The sequence below is a fragment of the Aspergillus chevalieri genome, chromosome 7 (assembly GCF_016861735.1).
Source record: "Aspergillus chevalieri M1 DNA, chromosome 7, nearly complete sequence".
In the NCBI taxonomy this organism is placed as follows: domain Eukaryota; kingdom Fungi; phylum Ascomycota; class Eurotiomycetes; order Eurotiales; family Aspergillaceae; genus Aspergillus; species Aspergillus chevalieri.
Genome location: NC_057368.1, coordinates 2,568,511 through 2,587,001, shown reverse-complemented (window position 1 = coordinate 2,587,001; position 18,491 = coordinate 2,568,511). Strand labels below are relative to the sequence as shown.

General features: G+C 51.1%; 4 protein-coding genes across 4 annotated transcripts; 3 read left to right on the top strand and 1 right to left on the bottom strand.

Annotated features, from left to right (window-relative positions):
* Positions 1-56: 56 nt before the first annotated feature.
* eaf1 (MYB and HSA domain protein) lies at positions 57-4,524 on the top strand (the record flags this gene model as incomplete). Its single annotated transcript, XM_043283255.1, has 5 exons — positions 57-100; positions 202-342; positions 434-3,177; positions 3,234-3,391; positions 3,442-4,524. 5 exons carry the CDS (start codon positions 57-59, stop codon positions 4,522-4,524), a joined length of 4,170 nt encoding a protein of 1,389 aa, XP_043140553.1.
* A 702-nt stretch (positions 4,525-5,226) lies between these two features.
* spp2 (spliceosome ATPase-activating subunit SPP2) lies at positions 5,227-6,777 on the top strand (the record flags this gene model as incomplete). Its single annotated transcript, XM_043283254.1, has 1 exon — positions 5,227-6,777. One exon carries the CDS (start codon positions 5,227-5,229, stop codon positions 6,775-6,777), a length of 1,551 nt encoding a protein of 516 aa, XP_043140552.1.
* A 297-nt stretch (positions 6,778-7,074) lies between these two features.
* UTP13 (U3 snoRNA-associated protein UTP13) lies at positions 7,075-10,111 on the bottom strand (the record flags this gene model as incomplete). The annotated part of the gene is made up of 3 exons (XM_043283253.1): positions 7,075-9,803; positions 9,857-9,884; positions 9,938-10,111. 3 exons carry the CDS (start codon positions 10,109-10,111, stop codon positions 7,075-7,077), a joined length of 2,931 nt encoding a protein of 976 aa, XP_043140551.1.
* A 409-nt stretch (positions 10,112-10,520) lies between these two features.
* ACHE_70871A (uncharacterized protein) lies at positions 10,521-13,231 on the top strand (the record flags this gene model as incomplete). The annotated part of the gene is made up of 4 exons (XM_043283251.1): positions 10,521-10,556; positions 10,722-11,084; positions 11,139-11,383; positions 11,434-13,231. The coding sequence occupies 4 exons, from the start codon at positions 10,521-10,523 to the stop codon at positions 13,229-13,231; spliced, it is 2,442 nt and encodes an 813-aa protein (XP_043140550.1).
* Positions 13,232-18,491: the final 5,260 nt, after the last annotated feature.

The following is an 18,491-nucleotide window of genomic DNA, read 5'->3' as shown; positions in this document are numbered from 1 at the left end:
CCATCCCCCTCGTTTTTAGCGCCTTAATCGGATGTTGTGCTGGCGAAATAGGCTCCATGCTCCGTGACGAGCTCCTCCGGTCCAAGAACGATGAAATCGCGTATGTATTAATTTTTCTGAGTTCTACGAATTTTTCTCTATCGATTTATGTTAAGATTGTCTATTTTCATGCATTGGTTGCTGACGGAGAATTATTTCAAGACGTTGTTTGTTGTCGCGGAAGCGCAAATTGAGTGAGCTCTACTTTGCGACCGTGGGCTTAGCCGGCGCGACCGACGGCGCTCCGACCGATTCGCGACATCACAAGGAGCAGGCGTTTTTAGACGCCAACGACCTGGCCAAGTAAGTCTGCTTATTTTGTATTACTTTGCTTTTCCTTTGCTCCTTAATTTGTATACTATTTGTTGTGTTCTATACATGCTAATTCGTACAGAGGTCGCTACTTTGACGAATCTACTCTTCCACCTCTCCCCAACTATGCTGCTCTCTTACCACGGCCAGAGGCCAAGGAGGCAGGGCCCCCAGCGGCTGACTTGGGCGCGAAAGGACCATCGACGCAATTAGATGGTGTTCCCGCGCCTGTCGGGGCTGCTGTCGACAAGGCACACCAGCATCCCCCAGCAGGGGATAGGCCTGTCGCACATGCTGAGCAACCTGGCCTACTTCAGTCTCACGCGCCGGGTCCTGCCCCCGAAACTGTGCAGCAAGCTGGCGTGCCGTCTTCTGCAGGTACTCATCCCGCCCAATTATCCATCTCAGAGCGAAAGGTTTCTGTGCCGGGAACGCCTCAGAGCACTCATGGTTTCGATTCGGCTGGGCCGACTCCCACGGCCGCTCTTCCTGAGAAAATCCATGACAAGCGTCCGTCGCTTGCTCTAGGGCATCCCGGCCATCCTCCCGATCAGCAACCTCTCTCTCCTGTCTCTTCGGCTGGTCACTATTCCGGCCACACCTCTATTCCTACTACTACCTCTCCCGACACTAGTCCTGCTGAAGAAGCGATTGCCGCTGCGAAAGATGCCATCCATAAGCCGAAGCATGATACTTCTGTGCAGGCACCGCCCAGCCTGGTTCCATCGACGCCGGACGAACAGCTTCGCTTGGAGGAGGCGCAATCCATCCAACAAGACACGATTACTGCCAGCAAGTCTATTGGTGACCCTGCCAGTGATAATATTCCATCTTCGAACGAAGTCATTCAGGTCTCAACTCCAAGTGCGCCAAAGGACCAACCAGAACCACTGCCTTCTGAAGTGACGAAGCCTGATGGAGTGATTGAACCAGTGAATGACGCTTTGGCCCCGACACAGCCAGAAACACCACGGCCGCCTGTCGATGCAGCTGCAAAGGCGACGCCGTCCGCCCCTACGACATTGAAAAAAGCTCAAACAACGCCTGGGCCGCCTCCGGAAAGGATGACTACGAGAGTCTCTTCTGGTGCCATTCGCCACAAGTCTGTATCTGAAATCTTAGGAGAGACACCAAAGCCTACGGTTTCTCCATCTGAGAAAGAGTCGCCACGGACTGTCATGACCCCGGAGAAAAGCCCGCCCGAATCCCCGGCTCGAATGCGCTTCAAGGATCGCAAGGACCGTGAAAAGGAAAGGAGTAGACTCTCGACCGTTGTATTCCCGAAGCAGCAGCAACTACAGCAGCAACAGCAAGAAAAAGCTGATTCATTGGATCTTGTGCGCCAAAATGTCGGCGATTTGGTTAGGCTGAACGAGGAGCAGGACTATCTATTCACCCTATTTCAAAGCAAGGCTTACGCTCCTCCTCGAGGCACCAACCTCAGCACGCTTGTTGCGTCTGCGCACAAGACACTGAGCACTAGCAACCATCTCGTCGAGTACCAGGAACAAATGGATTGCCGTACTCTTCGTCGAATTTACGCCCTGCAGAATGCCAACAGATGGCCTTTACGCCAGTACAAGCGTTCCATTGAGCCTCCGCGCCAAGGGACTCACTGGGACGTCCTCTTGGACCACATGAAGTGGATGCGAACCGACTTTCGGGAAGAACGCAAATGGAAGATTGCAGCTGCCAAATGCTGTGCGGACTGGTGCGCCGAATATGTTAACAGTGACCCTGAGCACCAGGCATTGCTGCGTGTACAGGCAAAGATTCCATCTCGGAAGGTGCAGGCGGAGGGAAGTCACGACCAGAAGACCGACATGGCCTCGCCTCCCGAAATGGGCGACGAAACGATGGCAGGCGTCTCTCATCCTACTCCAGACTTGGTTCCGTCAACAGAGGAAGATTCCGTGGACGAAGCTTTCAATGACGAACCGCGCCATGACTTGCATGATACTGTTGCGCCCGCAGCTATCTTCTCATTGGGGTCAGACGAATTTACATTCTCCCTTGATATGACACCGGCTGCCGAGAAGATCCTCAATGAACTTCCCATCTACACACCTGTCGAAATCGCTCCTGATACGAAGCTTCCGACCTTCAAGGCCCCTCCAGATGCTGCCTGGAAGACGGATATTCTCCCAGTTTCCAAGTATGCGACTGGCAAGATCCGGTTCAGTGAAGAAGGCCCGCCCAGAAAGCGAAGCCGGTACGAATATTCGCAATACGAGCCAGAGGAACCAGTTTTGCTAGAGTGGACACCGGAACAGACCAATGTTGCCCTATTCCGACCGGAAAACCAGCCTATTCGCGATCGGATTCACCCAGGTCATTCTTTCCGACCGCCGACCGAACATCCTATGCCGTCTGTCGGGTTCTTCGAATCAAGGCAGTCGTCCCAGTGGACGTACGCAGAGGACGATGAGCTACGGCGCCTTGTAAAGGAGTATCCGTACAACTGGTCGCTCATTTCCAGCTGTCTCTCGCCGTCATCACCGTTCACATCTGGTGCGGAGAGAAGAACACCGTGGGAATGCTTTGAGCGATGGATAGGGCTGGAAGGGTTGCCAGCGGACATGTCTAAGACACCGTATTTCCGGGCTTACCATCAAAGGCTGGAGACGGCCCAGCGCAACGTGCTCGCACAACAGCAGGCCGCCCAACAACAGCAGGCACAGCAGCCAAACGCACCGCCGGTCCGTAGGAGGACAACACAGCCCCTTCGAGTCGACCGCCGACGGTCTTCTAAGCACATTACGTTGCTCGACGCAATGCGCAAGTTGGCCAAGAAGCGGGAGACTATGCTTCAAAAGCAGCAACATGGTAAGTATCGAGTTCGTTTCTTTACCGGAATTGATTCACTAACATCTATCCACTAGCTTCTCACCTGGCTTCTATGAGAAAGGTCAACGAGGCCAATCAACCGAAGCCCCCAATCACGACGCCCGCTGAGTTCAGTCGGCTGAAGTATGAACGGGAAATGAAGCTGCAAGAGAGGCAAGAACAATACCGGCAGCAGATGATTGCGCAACAAAGGGTAGGTTTTAGTTTTTCTAACACAACAGGATGCCTGCTAACTCGAAACAGGCGAACCTGGCTGCCCAACGTGCGGGCCAAATGCCCAATCAACAACCGATGATTAACGGCCAACCCGGAAGAAATCCAAACGGCATGCCTAATGGCGCCCCCGGATTGCCAAACGGCGCACCGAATGGGGTGCCTAATGGCATGGCGGCTGGTGTCGGTGTCAACCAAGGTCGTCCCATGCAAGGAATGCCTGGTGGCGCACCAGTCAATGGCGCTATGCCTTCCAATCAGATGGCGATGAAGATGATGCCCCAAGCGGGGATGCAGCAAGCCGCTGGTGGCCGACCCGGAATGCCGATGCAGACTTCTCCGGATAACGCACGAGTGATCCGGGAGGCGAATCGTCTTCAAGAGCAGCAACGTATTCTGCAGTCTCGACAACAACAGCCACAGCAAGCTCAGCAGCAATTTCATAATCAACAGCAGTTTGGGCCGCAGGGATCTCACTCTCCTAATCTTAACATGCCAAACGTCAACGGCACGCCGAACAATCCCGCTATGATGGCGGCGCTTCAGGCTAATGGTGGAATGCAAAGCCCATCCTTCCACAACGGCACTCCCCAGGGGGTCTCTACGCCTTCTCCTCGGATGGGACAACCGAACCCGCTTTCCAGTGGATTGGTTCCGACCATCAGCAACATTCAAAGCCAAATCCAACGGGCTCATCCGAACATGCCTCCCGAACAAGTGACAAAGTTGGCCACAGAGCGTTTACACCAGTATCAGCAGCAGCAACAACAGCGCATGTCTCAAGCCGCCATGAACGCCGCTGCGGGTAACATTGGCAGCGTTCAAGCCAATTATCAAGTGTCGCCCGACTTCCATCAGTCTCAAGCGGGAGCCAACGGCGGGCCTGGCATGCAGGTACCTCAAACGCAAGGATATTCGCCTATGATGCGAGTCCCGCAGACTGCCCAGCAGAACCGTGTGAATGTTGGGTCACCTGCCATGAACGGAGCCGTTACCCAACAGAGTCGAAGCGCAACTCCACAGGCACAGCGTACGAACAGCGCTCAAGGGACCACTGTTCCGGGTTCCAACAAAAGCCCCAATGCTCCACCGGCTCAAACTGCTACGAGCTGAGACTTCCATCCGCTTGGGCTGTTATCCTCCTCACCTTCCTCTTTTATGCTTCGATTGTACATATTGTTTTTCCACGAACGCTTTTTAAACCCCCTTCTTTTGATCCTCTTTCCCGTTTGCTACACTCGATCCGCGATGCAATGTTATGATACTGCTACACCCTGATTTCTCCGTCCCGCCTCACCTGTTGTCTTTACTTCACTATCTCTCCTCCCCGACTCACCTTACTTTTGCGCCTTTGTTTTCGTGTATTTGGCCACGCTTCTCCTTGGATCTACTGGCATGTAGGTCCTCGCAGGCGTTGGAGCAATAGTTTACTCTTTGGTACCAACACATGTATTGATAATGCGATTAAGAACCGGAGTACCTTCACAGTGTACCCGACCGGCTATTGGAATGAATTCAATCCAACAAGAACAATGATTACGAAGTGTATACGGAGTAAATAGTGATTGTATTGCAATCTTCGTTGTATAATTTTCTTTTTTAATAAGGGAGAGTGCTCATAGTTGCCGATTCAAGCGCGCGTTTAGATTTCGAGGTCGCCACCGCTCTGAGCCGCCTCATAGCTCCAAAGCTCCAGACTCGTTCATTTGCCTTCTCTCTTTAATCGAATAACTTTCTCTTCTACTATGACCTGCCATGCAAATATTTGAACTCGATTATCATATCTAATCAAAAGGAAAACGCAAGGCATCCACAATGCCACCACCCGAAGACGCGAATCCCCCCCAAAAGCCCTTCTCCCTCTCCCTCTCAAGTACCTCCCAACTCAAAAAGCCCTCCTTCAACCTCAAACCCTCCTCCCGCGACCCCTCCACCCAAAACCGTGCCCTCCCCCGCCGTCCACACCATCTCCACCATGACTCCGACTCCGACAACGACGAGGAAACCCTCCCAGCCGCCGAAGCGGTAACAGGCTTCGACACGCATACCGGTGCAGCGATCGCGGCGGACGGCACCAAGATCAGCGCCGAAAAGGAGAAACTGGTTATACCCGTTGTCAGCGGGAATAATTGGCGCGAGCGGCCGGGGGTAAATATCCGGGCGCGGGGGAAGAATCTGTTGCCGAAGGAGGTGCAGGCGATACGCGAGGCTGAGAAGAGGGGTGAGACGGCTGGGGATAATGTTGAGAGGGAGGGGCCGAGTATGGCGTACGGTATTAGTTTTGCGCAGCCGTCTGGAGACAAGAAGGCGGATGGGGATGAGGATAGAGAGATGAAAGATGCGGATAAGGAACTGGCGCCTGCTACTGAGGAGCGGAAACCGCGGACGGAGGATGAGATTGCGCTGCAAGCTCTTATTCGGGAGACTAATGGGGAGCTACAGGGGTCAGATTTGATTATTGAGTCTGCGAAACGCGATGAGGGGGGAGATACTGGGCCGCGATATGATGAGACGACCTCCTTCCGCGCTGATGTTGAAGCGCGGCCTGAGCCTGCGACATTAGACCAGTACAATGCGATTCCCGTGGAGGAATTCGGTGCAGCGCTACTACGGGGTATGGGTTGGAAAGACGGACAGTCAATTGGGAGGGGGAATTACGGCTCGACGGCGAATCCCATCCGTCCGCGCATCCCGGAACGACGACCAGGATTCCTTGGGATCGGAGCGAAAGATGCCTCTGGCGGTAAAGGCGCGGAGATGGAACTCGGCGCTTGGGGCAAATCGGCGATGCGCAAGGGTGCTCGAAATGCCGAGAAGGAAGGTGGCGGGAGTACTGAAGGTGTTTATATGCCCGTGATGATGAGAAACAAGCAGACAGGGGAATACATAACCGAGGAAGAGCTCAGCGCTCTCCAGAAAGAAGCCAAGGCCCGGAAAGTCGACAAGGATGATGAGTGGAAGGAGCGACGGGATCGCAATCTGGAAAAGAGTGGGCGCGATCGGGATCGGGACCGGGACCGCGATCGTGACTACAAAAGACATGACTACGACGATGACGACCGTTACGAAAGACGGAAGGGGTCCTCGCGACGGGATAGAGACAGGAGCTCGTCTGGTGATCGCCATTTGAGACGTGATCGGAGAGACAACGATAATCGATACTATCGGGACCGGGGCCGGGACCGTGATAGTACGAGGGATCGTGAGAGGGAGAGGGAGCGCGACAGGGACAGAGACAGGGAAAGGCGTCATCGGTACCGTGACGACGACCGGTACAGTTCGAGGCATTCGTCTTCCAGACGTGACCGGGATCGGGACCGCGATAGTGACCGCGATTCGCACAGGAGGAGACGTGATGACCGATAGGTCAAGCCTTGGGGTAGTTATAGATGAGGATGGATTCTATCCAACACAATGGCAGCATTTCATAACAATTTTCTTGTATTATATTCATGCTTTGGATTGTTTATATGCAATTGATACCCTTGCTGGCATGTCGAAAATATGGTTCAACGACTATCCTGTTCGATTTCAATACTGTAGACTGTCTAGGGCCGATGCGAAACAAACGTCTATAATTGCTTTTATATATTCCCAATGTCAATATCACAACAATGCAAAATAAATACTCCAGAAATGCGCCATAGACATCACAAAATCACTTCATGCCCCCAACATAAGCACATCCTTCTCCTCCCCATTAACCCCAGACACAGGCTCTCCAAGCCCACCCAATCCAACACCCCCATCCATCTCTCCCAACACCCACTCGACCAGATAACTATCATCTGCCAACTCCTCGATCCGCCGATAATGCCGTTCCGTATACGCCGCCAGCGCCTGCAGGATATCCTCCATACCGGCCGCGGTAGCCCTATCACCGCCTCTTTTCGCCATACTCGACTTCGCGAGCTCGACGAACGTCGAGGCCGGGTATGAGCGGAACAGCGCGAACAGAATCCGCTGCGAGACACGCGCCGTCCGCGCATTCGTATTCCAATCCCTCAGACGAAGGAGGAGAGTCCGCAGATTCGACGGGTCGAGCGTCTGCAGGACCTCGTCGATGGAAGGGTCACCTGTTAGACTATTCGCGCGGGCGTCACGATCTTCTTGCGTAGCGTAAGGATCGTCAGCGGCGTCGACGGCCTCGTTGAAGAGAGAGAGGAGACGGCCTGGGTGGTTGAGTTGGAGGGCGAGGGTGATTGCTTCGCGGTAGGCGCCGGCGCGGATGTAGTTCTGGAGTTGTTGGTCTTGTTCGATGCGGAGGGAGTTGGCGTTTACAGAAGCCGTGTAGGTGGCGGAGGTGGTGTCTGTCCAGAAGGTTACTGTTGCGTCTGCGGAGCCGGAGGCGAGGGCGTAGGGGTAGGTGTTGGTGATGTTGTTCTTCTTGTTGTTGCTGTTGTTGTCAGAGGGTTTAGCATCTGCGCGGGAGCCGGAGGGGGTAGGGCTGGTGAGGGCCCAGACGCGGTCTGTGTGGTTGTCGAGGGTAGTTTCGAGCTCGCCGGTGTAAGGGGACCAGACCTTGACAAGACCGTCGGCGGCGGCTGATGCGACGAGGGGACGGACCTGTGCGGCAGCGGTGTTGCCGGATTGTTGTGCTTGGTCGTCGTCTTCATCGTCGTCGTCTTTCTTGGAAAGGTCTGGAGGAGGGAGCCAGAGCACCTTGAGAACGCTGTTGGTGTGGCCCTCGAAAGTCAGCAGACAGCTGTAGTCTGCTAAGCTCCAGATCTTGACGGTCTTGTCTCCAGATCCAGTAAGAATCAAGCCGCGGTTGGTGCTGGTGCGGTTTTCGGTGTTGAGGATGGGTGTGTCCTTGGGCGAGAAGCGGACAGACCAAACACCTCTCTTGTGACCACGGAGGAGACCGATCGTGGTGCCGTCATCAGCGGACCAGATCTTCACTGTACGATCCTGCGAGGCCGAGGCAAACAAGGTAGAAGTGGGGCTGATATCAAGAGCGTTGATATCCTTTTCGTGCGCTTTCCGAGTAAAGGCAGCTTTTGCGGAATGGGGCTTTGAAGACGTGAGCGGGGCGAGCTTGGCTGTATCCCATCGCTTGATGGTGCGGTCTTGCGAACCGGTGAGCATGAACGAAGGCGGGTGGTTCAATGGATCTTTGTAGGCAGGGGTGCCGACAGGTGGCGGTACGTGTGGGAGAGCGATACCTCCGAGGGATTCGGCGTGACCTGTGAAGATTGCGAAGCAGGTATACGAAGACGTCTTGGGATCAAGGCGCCACAGACGGGCTGTGTTATCCTTTGCACCCGTTGCCAGCCAGTGACCGGACCAATCCACATCAAGACAGATGATAATGTCCTCGTGGCCCTCTAGGTGAGTGACATCCGCCCCGAAATACTCCTCCCCATAGACTGATGGCCGGTCTTCAGACGGGCCTACCGACACCACTCTGATGCTCTCAGTGTTTGTGGCCAGGGCCAGCATGGACCGGTCAGGTCCAACGTATGCAAGGTCAATGATTTCGTCGTCGTTGCCGGAAATGCGCCTAGTAACGGTTAACGGCTCGAGGGTCGAACCAGGCTTGAAGTCGGACAGGGATTTCAGAGAGTGAATGCGGATGGTCTGATCGGCGTGGACAGTCATCACAAACGGCATGCCAGGAGTATACTGAATAGCAACGACGGATTCGAACTCCGCTGCAGGTTCCTGCTCCTCAGTGACTTCGCTTCCTCGATCGCAGTCCCACACACGGAGTCTACCATTCTCTCCACCGATCATGCACAGCCCGCTGTCCGCAACGAAAGATGCAGCTTCGACACTCTCCAGAACAGGAATAATTCTGCGTGTCTTCCATGTGCGCACATCCCAAACAATCACAGTCTTGTCACGACTAGCCGACAGTAGTGCATTCTCCGAAGGCGAATATGACAGGCCCCTCACAACAGAAACATGAGATTCGAGGTTGGCGAGAGACTTCCTTTTGTTCAGATCCCAGATGCGCACCCTACCCTCCTCACTTCCGGAAGCAAGACGGAATCCAGTGGTTGAGCCGGCGGCGGCGTCCGCCATGTCTTCGTCATCGGAATCGGCGCCCTTCTTGGATTTCTTCTTCTTGGAGGTAGACTTGTTGTCACTATCACTCGTGGGAACCTCGAAGAAGCACAATGCCGATACAACGCCTCCGTGACCGTGGAACGTGTGCGTCGCAAAACCTCCCCGGATATCCCAGACTTTGACGGATCCATCTGCTGCACCAGTAGCCAACAACGTGCCGGTAGCATCGACTGCGGTGGTCACGACAGGTGCGGTGTGAGGTTTGAGGGATCTGACAAGCGTCGCTTCAAATTGCGAAGATTCGTCAAGACGTGTGAGGGCGTGAATCTGCATCGACATAGATCGCGAGCAGGTAATGATATGAGAGGCTGAGGGTGTAACTGTAAGGGTCAGTAACTATTTTGTTCCCATTTCCTCACATGAAAAGACGTACTCGCTAGACTGGTAATTATTTCTCCATCCTAAGCCACCGTCAGTCTGCGCAAATCGTTACTCTGCAGAATTGGAAACTCACCCCCTCCAGACTGACAAGCTGATCGCCAGTCTCAAGATCCACAATCAGGGCATCCTCGCCGACACATGCGGCCAACAAACGGCCACTGGCATCCAGCGCAGTGCTTCCTCCAGTGTATATGGGGCGAAGGGTCCGCGACGCCTCAAAGGTCGTCTTCACGACGGCTTTCGACATGGTGATTTGGGTTATTTCAAGGTCAGAATTACTGGGAAACTATCGCGCCATCCTAAGGTTCACGAGAAATGAGCTGTAAATCAAGTGCGACAAACCAGCGTCGCTAATGTCTGGATGTTCACAGCTTCAACCGGGGAACTTTTCATCTTTTTTTCGATGTGTTTTGGACTATTTGCACTGTTTGGGCTGTTTGCACCGCGGCTGAGATAAAGTTGGCATGTCCGCTCAAACGCGGCAAGCGCCGCGTGATTACAGCGCCCGCGGTGTTCTTCGACAAACATGCATCATCAACGATAATGGCTTGATACTGCTGATTTGTCGCGGTTTCTTACCCTCTTTTGTACCTGAGCTACATGGTGCCATGAATACCTCGATACTTCGTTGACGGTGATCCGAGTCAAGTTGCACAATGGGGCGACAGGCTTATCTGAATCGGCTCGCTTTGGTAGGCTCCTCTCCATATTTTCTACTTGTGTAGCTTTCGAGATCTTCGATGTGCCTTCGTTCTATTGTACTCCCAGAGGCTGTTTCCGAGGATAGTTCGTTGTATCAATGACATTTTTTCCATGATCTCATACACCGGCCTTTTAACTTATATTGACTGTTTAAGGGCCGATCCCCATACGAACCTCCGGAGCATGCTCCCAGTCCCCCAAATGAGTCGACTGCCGGGCAGCGGGAGTCCAGTATCCATGCGGATGGCTATGTGCAGCGCTACGATGACCGAGGCCATCCGGTGAATCCTGAATCCAAGGCACTCGGGAAAGAGTTGCGAAAGGCCAAGAATGACATCTTGTCAACTATGGGCATTGTCGTTAGCGGCGAAGATGGGGGTGACGGAGCGCCCAATGAACAGCAGAAAATCAACATGATAGCTGCCGAGAACGACTATGGATTGGTTATGGCAACCTTAGATCAGGTGTCTGTGTTCCTGGGTTCGTGGTGGACATCATCACTTGCAGGGCGGATACAGGTGAGTTTGCCTTGGCTGGCGTGCTTAGAATTTGCAGACTGATCCCAAGCTTAGACATTCAAAAGCTACACTCATGTCCCTTTGATGCATATCATAAACTATGAGCGTAATTCTATCGGAGTCGCCGGTTTCTACTTTGCTGGGATCCCTGCGTGGACAGTGTCAACCTGCCTGTCCATCTGTCGGCACCATCCTTTAGAGCGATTGATTGTCTTTCTACAGAGTCATCTAACTCAATATTCTCCTAACGAGTTCTGCACTAAGATAATACGGGCTTCGTTCACCACAGTACACTATGCGTAAGTGCTAAAGTTTCTCGGTTCATGGGACTGCTACTAATACATGGCAGGACGAGAGGAGCTTTACTGGTGCTAGCCGTACAGACATACATGTACTCTCTTCTACAATCTCTGCACCTTGTCCACCCATACTGCATGCCGAGCGCTAGTTTCTTCGTGCCATTCGGCGAACTTGCACCGACACAGCTCCTCTCTTTGCCGGCAAACCTTTCTTTTGGCTCGATGGCTAACCTTTTCCTGGGTATCTTGAAGACACCCTCGCTTTTGGTTTACTTATACGTCTACTTGCGCCCCATAATTGAAATTCGACTATACAGGTTGATCCGCCGGCGGCTACCAAAGCCTAGCCTTGCTGATGAGCTCTCTATCCGCGTGGCTTTTGAGAACGACCTCATTGACTGGATGGTGCCTACGCTCGGCCGCAGATCAGAAGAAGAGAACCGCCGTGGTAGTTTGACACTTTACGAAGATATCAAGTATGAATTATCTGTTCTTCGGAATTGGGCACTCTCATGGTTTGGCTTTAAACGGTCACAAGCACCGAGTCGTCCAGGCAACGCTCCCCAGGGAGAAGAGAAAATTGAATCCTTACGTCAGTGCATTGAAGAATTGCAAAATGAGCTAGGAGCAGCGCAAACCCGGACCAACCAGACCCGAGAGCGTCCACAACCACTAGCAGAACGAACTCCCGGGCATGGGGATGCTTGGCCTAGTTCGACCGCTCCAAATCTTTCTGTGCAAACCTCCGGACCCGGAAGCAGTTTTCATGGAGATCGTATTCTGCAAAATGAAGACAACCGGGTCTCGCAGTCGCCTGACGCGATGAGCACTGACATCTTCTCGGACATGCCCCCGTTGGAAGGTGCAAACGCTGCTTCGAATGAAGATGAGACACATCAAATAACCGATGCCGAACCACCTCGAGATCAAGATGAAAATCGACGATTCTCACGTTCCAACACCCTTTTCTCCCGACCATCCTCACCCGAAACATCCCCTCCGACTTCGCCTCGAGTACGTGCTTCATTGATCCATCAGAACTCAGACATCATCACAATGCAGCTGGAACTCCTGGGAAACCGCAATGCACACAATCAAGGACAGGCAAACATTCGACCCAGGAATGCCAATTTGGGCGACGCCCCAGCAGATCGCAGATCAGTCACGGAATTCCTCGACTCTCTTCTGTCCAACACGGACCAACATCTGGCCACGATAGTGAATGATGCAGTGGACAGCGACGGTTTATCTAATGTGACTGCAGGGGCTTCTCAAATCTTGCCTGATGCTCCGTCTGCTCCTACCTCCCAAGCTCAGCCAGCAGAAGCTGACTCAGGTCTTGCAAACATACTGACCGACAATAACGAGGTACAAACGCTAGAAGAAGCTTTAAATGACCCCCTTGGTCCCGAATACGACGATGAAAACCGCTCAAACCCGGAACTCCCTCCCCCAGCGCCAAATGCGCACCCTCGACAACTCACCGGACCACCCGGATCTCCTGCACATAGGGTAACAATTCTATCTTCCCACCCAGTCGACTCCCTCGCCTCGCATCTCGCATCGATCCTGACAACTGTGATATTCCTTCCGCTCGAATCTCTCTATCTCCGTTCTCTGGCATCCTCGTTTCTCTCATCGCGAAGTTCGTCTTCTGCCCTCCGCTCTGACGTTCGCGCGCTTGGAGCATGGGGCGGGGGCGGTTCTCGAACTGATATTGTTACCTACGTTGGGAAGATGGCGCTTATGATGAGCGTGCAAGTTGCAGTAAATGCAAGCACATGGGGAATCATCTCTGGTGCTGCTATCAGAATCGGAAAGAAGTTCTGTGGCTGGGGGAGTTTATAAAACGAGCTGATAAAAGGGACATATGCATAATCATCATTATGTACTATAATATGCAAAAAAGACTAATCACTCCCTCAAACAAGACCTGCCCCATAACGCATGACACCGTGCACTTTCAAGGATATTCTCTGTCCCACCCATGGCACTTTCAAACGACTCATAAACAGCCCCCTGCGCCTCCCGTTCCCAACATCTACCACACTCTTCACCCGAAAGGACTCCACAGGGAAATACTGATGTATGACCTCTGGCACAACAGAGATACAGTCCAAAACCCGCCGAGGTGCGTCAGGATTTTCCTCTCGCGCTCGCCGGATACACCGTACGCGAAAGAGCACACGGGGTTCATGGACCAGTACACATTTCGTCGGTGGTCAGGAAGGCGCTCGATATTATTCTTGGCCCAGCCAAGGTACTTATCGTGCGGACAAGCACCCGAGTATTCGTAAACGATCATCTCAACCTAATCTTCCCAATACTCCCCGCAGTGCCCGATCCAAAGGACATCCCAAGCATGACCATACAAAGTGTTCGCACTCTCGGTATGCGAATACGTTAAATTCCTACAGCTTCCGCGATCCTCACCGTCTGTTTGCGCAGCGATACACCTCAATCCACATCATTCTTCAGAATCAGCGCGGTATCAATACCCGACTGCCAGGCATATTTCAGGATACCGAGATGCGCAAGCCAAGCGGCCGATGCGCCGTGCAACGGGTGTTCGACGAATTCATCACCGAGGGCTTGGAAGGCGTTTACGAGGTTTGGGGGATAGGTGGTTGTTTGGGGATTTGGAGGTCAAGGCCTGTGAAGTTTGCGGCGGCTTGGAGGCCTCGTATGCACCAGGAGGGTGCGACTGAGAGGACGAGCATTTTCTCGAACTGCGGGTTGCTGTTAGCGCATTCACCATTCTCATCATGCTGGAATCTAAATATCCACTCGATCCGCAGAAGGAGATGGTGAATTTAGATAAGAATAAGTCCTTCAACTTTGAAGCATATATCCGCAACAAAATGGACGAGTATGTCCCTTATGTACAGATCCTTTCGATATACTCTGTTGATATCAACATTTTCCCCATATATTTCGCCTTGAAGTATGTTTCAGTACATACGACCATAGGGTGTGGAAAACAGGGCTTCCCGTCCGCTCAGCCGTACTTAAGCCACACGCCGGCCGGTTAGTAGTTGGGTGGGTGACCACCAGCGAATCCCGGCTGTTGTATGTTTTTGTTTATTTTTTTTTAAACAGTGCTCATCACTGAGCAATAATTGTTTTTGCTCGTTTCTCATTGCCGCTCTAAGGGTGATGATTGGGTGATTTCTAGTTGGGTGCAGGTGATTGAGAGATTCAAGTGTGGATGTTGAGGTGATCAGTGGTGACCAGGACCACGCAACAGAACAGTGTTTTAGAGAGGATTTGGCGTAAGTAGGAATTGTTTCACTTGACTTGACTATTATTTTTAATTTGTCTTTGCCTCACGTTCCTCTAGAGACAATTATGACCCTATTTATCTTTCTGGAGTAGGAATTTCGTCCTGCTGACTGCACGACCACCGTATGGAGACAGAAGACTATAGGAAATCATCCAAAGGAACAAAGGAAGGATAATTGTTTACTCTCTCGCCTATCATACACGAGCTAAGGCGAGTATTTGATCCCCTTATGTGTGCAAGAACGAGCTCTTTATGATCTCGCCATCCTTGAGTTCGACTATCATTCTGCCTCAATCACTCCCTCTATTCAATATCATACGAAAATAGATCAAGTAAGCACATTAAAAGAAAAGAGAGAGAAATACAGATCGATACAGCGACCGAAGCTTCTTTTTTTCTCCCGGGCAGCCCATGCAGAAATTTATGGGATGCGCGTGAAACTACTGTAGTAGAGAGCATCTCCATTTTATGACAATCCAAAGAGGCTCGGCCGATCTGTAGCTTCTTTCCAAGTTTCATCCCGACTTCAACGGTCTTGATGAGGGACGTGTTAATGTCCGTGGTCCCTGAGAGTCCATCTAACGCTACTGTGGTTGGGTTAATATTAGACGGAATATCTCAGCACATATATCGTGAATTTGATAGTGACCACAAAATCGGGTTTCACCCAATTTAATCCATCATTTCTCTGTCCGATGTATCATACCAGACCTCGTCCACCGGGACCAAGCGCTCTCCACTTGTATCTTCAGCACTTATCAGTATATCTTTGAATATAGGATGACAGTCATCAACAAGAGAAATTGGTCCCCTCCACCATCCACCTTCATCCCATCCATGAAATTCTTGGCGAGAGCAACCATATGCATATTGAGAGGCATGGTCAATTGCATCCCGTACCTTGTTCAAAATTTCATCAACATATATTTTGTAATTGATCTTTGGTATTGTTAAGCCTATCCCATTAGGCTGTTCCTCCTCAGCCATGATTACTGATGTGATGATGTCAATTGGTTGAGGTTCATAGCCAGGACCTATATCCTCAAGAGAGAGCAGGTCTTTCATCTTATAGCTCTTGAGTCTTTGATGTCTTGCATCTGAGCTAAGAAGGAATAATCCCCAGATTCTATATACAATGCGGATGAAACGAGGGCGCTCAGTGGGTGTCAAGTATGGTGGCCGGGGCCCGCCACCATAGAACCCATAGTCCACTGGGTCAACTAGTTACTTGAATTAGAGAGATAAAAATTGGTTTGATAGAGAACAGACATACCTAAATGACAACAGATAGGAGCTATAAACCTGCAGCCAAATTTATCAACGATCTTTTCAATGACATGAGCATTCCGACGGAGTTGCAGAAAACCTGGAACTGTCATGGCAGACTCAACTGGTAGGATTCCTTGATCAGCCAGGAGTCTCCTTGCATCATATTCGCATTGGATGGTGTGGCTAATGAGATTGTAGATGGTGTTTGTGTGTTTCTGCCAGGCATCGCAAAGTTTCCTGCAGGTCGCGGCAAGGCTGAGGCCATCAGGAGGGGAAAGGTGGCCAAAAACATAAACAATCAATTCAATCGGAATGTCCATGATAAAGGCCATACTGAATATGTTGCCTCAGTAAGCAAACTGATTCGAAATGAGTGTATCTGGTGAAGAATAGCTTATAAAGTACTAGCGCGTCATCAGAAGATGCATAGCCCTGCGCACATCTAATTGCTGTTGTTGTTGTTGCTAACATATTCCACGGCCGAACCGCGCGGTTTCTCCGCGACCACCAAATATTTGAAGCATTTCAACAATTCTCCCATCCTTTTCATACAAAATGCCTCTAACCAAGAAATCCCGCATTCAAATGGCCATTTCTGCATATGAAGATCAAAAAATCAAATAAAAAAGAGGGCTGCTGCAATATTTGGAGTGCCTGAGACTACCTTTTGCGAGCGGCTCTCTGGTATCAAATCACGCACTGAAACCTGCGCAAATGGCCATAAATTGACAGAGATTCAAGAAAAAACTCTTGTCAAGTGACTGCTAGATGCAGGTGAACGGGGATTTTCAATTAGACCAGAATTCTTGCATCAAATTGCACAGATTTTACTTCAAGAATAAACACCTACTGCAACCCTTGGGTCAACTGGGCATCTACCTTTATCAAGCGACATCCAGAGCTAAAAACATGGTTCAACCGGCGAATATCATATCAACGGGCAAAGCAGGAGGATCCAGGGGTTATACGGCAGTGGTTTACAACTGTCCTTGAGACTATTCACGAGCATGGGATAACTACATGAAGATGATATATGGGATTTTGATGAGACTGGCTTTGCAATAGGTCTCTGTACAACCTCAAAGGTTTCGTCGAGCTTGCCACCGAGCTTGAGAGGGTCTGGAATGCACGAGGTTGTTGGCGGAGGTGATGCCAATATCAATGGCATGATTTTCGCAAATCCGTGAAATGTCAGGTAGCTCTACAATGCGCAAGTAGGCCAAGCTAATAACTTCTAATATCATCGAATTCGTTCTTTTTATGGCATCCAGCCGTAGACGTGCAGCCTTGAACTTTGGGTAGCCATTACACACAGCACAATCTGCCTCTGATCATTAGTCAGGTCATCTGAAATATGGGTGGTAAATGTGATACTGTATCGAGATTTTTGGAGAAATCATTGTGCAGGGACCAGCAAAAGGAAAAATTCTCCTGCGTACGTTGGGAACTTGGAGGGAATGGCTCCTTTCGAAGACACGCGATAAGCTCAAATGTCTCCAGGTACGTCTTGCCTCGCTGTTGCCTTTTGCGTTTTTCAACCAATAGCCTGACATGAATGTTGAATATGCGATTATTTTTTACCCACAGCAGTTACAACACGGGTATTAACCTGGGCTTCTCGTTCATCAAGCATCTGTACATCACACCACTTCAATTAACAACGTGATTTCGCCTTCAATATGCCATAATTAGTGCTTCCGACTGAACAGGTTCCCTTTCGGAACTGTGACTGCTTGTGAGTTGCCTTCTTCCCAATGCAGAAAGTATCCATGATTCTGCTGGTTTCCACTAGCTTTGGAAACAATAACGACAGCTGAAGAAGAGTACGCTATCGACGTCGCTCGTGGCCAGAAGTCAGCAGGATGGGGGATGCTATGGATTCGGCAATATCGCATCTCAAACTGTGAGTTTGGCAAACACACGGAAATGGGATTTCGAAATACCATTACCTTAGGTCTCAATCACTGCATGGGCAGGTCCGCCCAGAACTCAGAGTTTCACATAATCACATTAACGAGTAATAAAGGCGTAACGCCAGTCCCTCCATCTTGATAAAGAAACTTTAATCCTAAGAGGTAGTTATATGGACTTAAGAATGTCACCACTTAATCCGTTTAGTGCCGTAACCGACACGCAGCTCGCCCTTCCAATTTTACCCTTTGCTTGCTTGCATTCGGGGGAGCGTGGAGCTGTCTCGCACTATAAAGACACTCATATCTGAAGGTGCCTAACATAATGACTGCTTGTATTTAACCTTGAAATTTGCCCGGTGCGCGCCGCACTACGACGATCAACGCGAGCATGTTCCATGCCGAATCTGAGGAGCCCAGGTCTTGCCCAAGCAGCTTCGACAGGGTTTGGTCCATCCCATCGCCGAACAAGCGGTATGTGTCTCTCAGAACTCCCTTTGTCTTATATTAGCGAAGTTGGACCGCTGACTCCACCATATCCACGGCATCAGTGCTACATTGTAAGGATGGACGGAAATGTGTACTACCCACCTTGACTTGACAAAGCAGGCTTAATAAATATAACATTGGCCTTCAAGCTAGATAG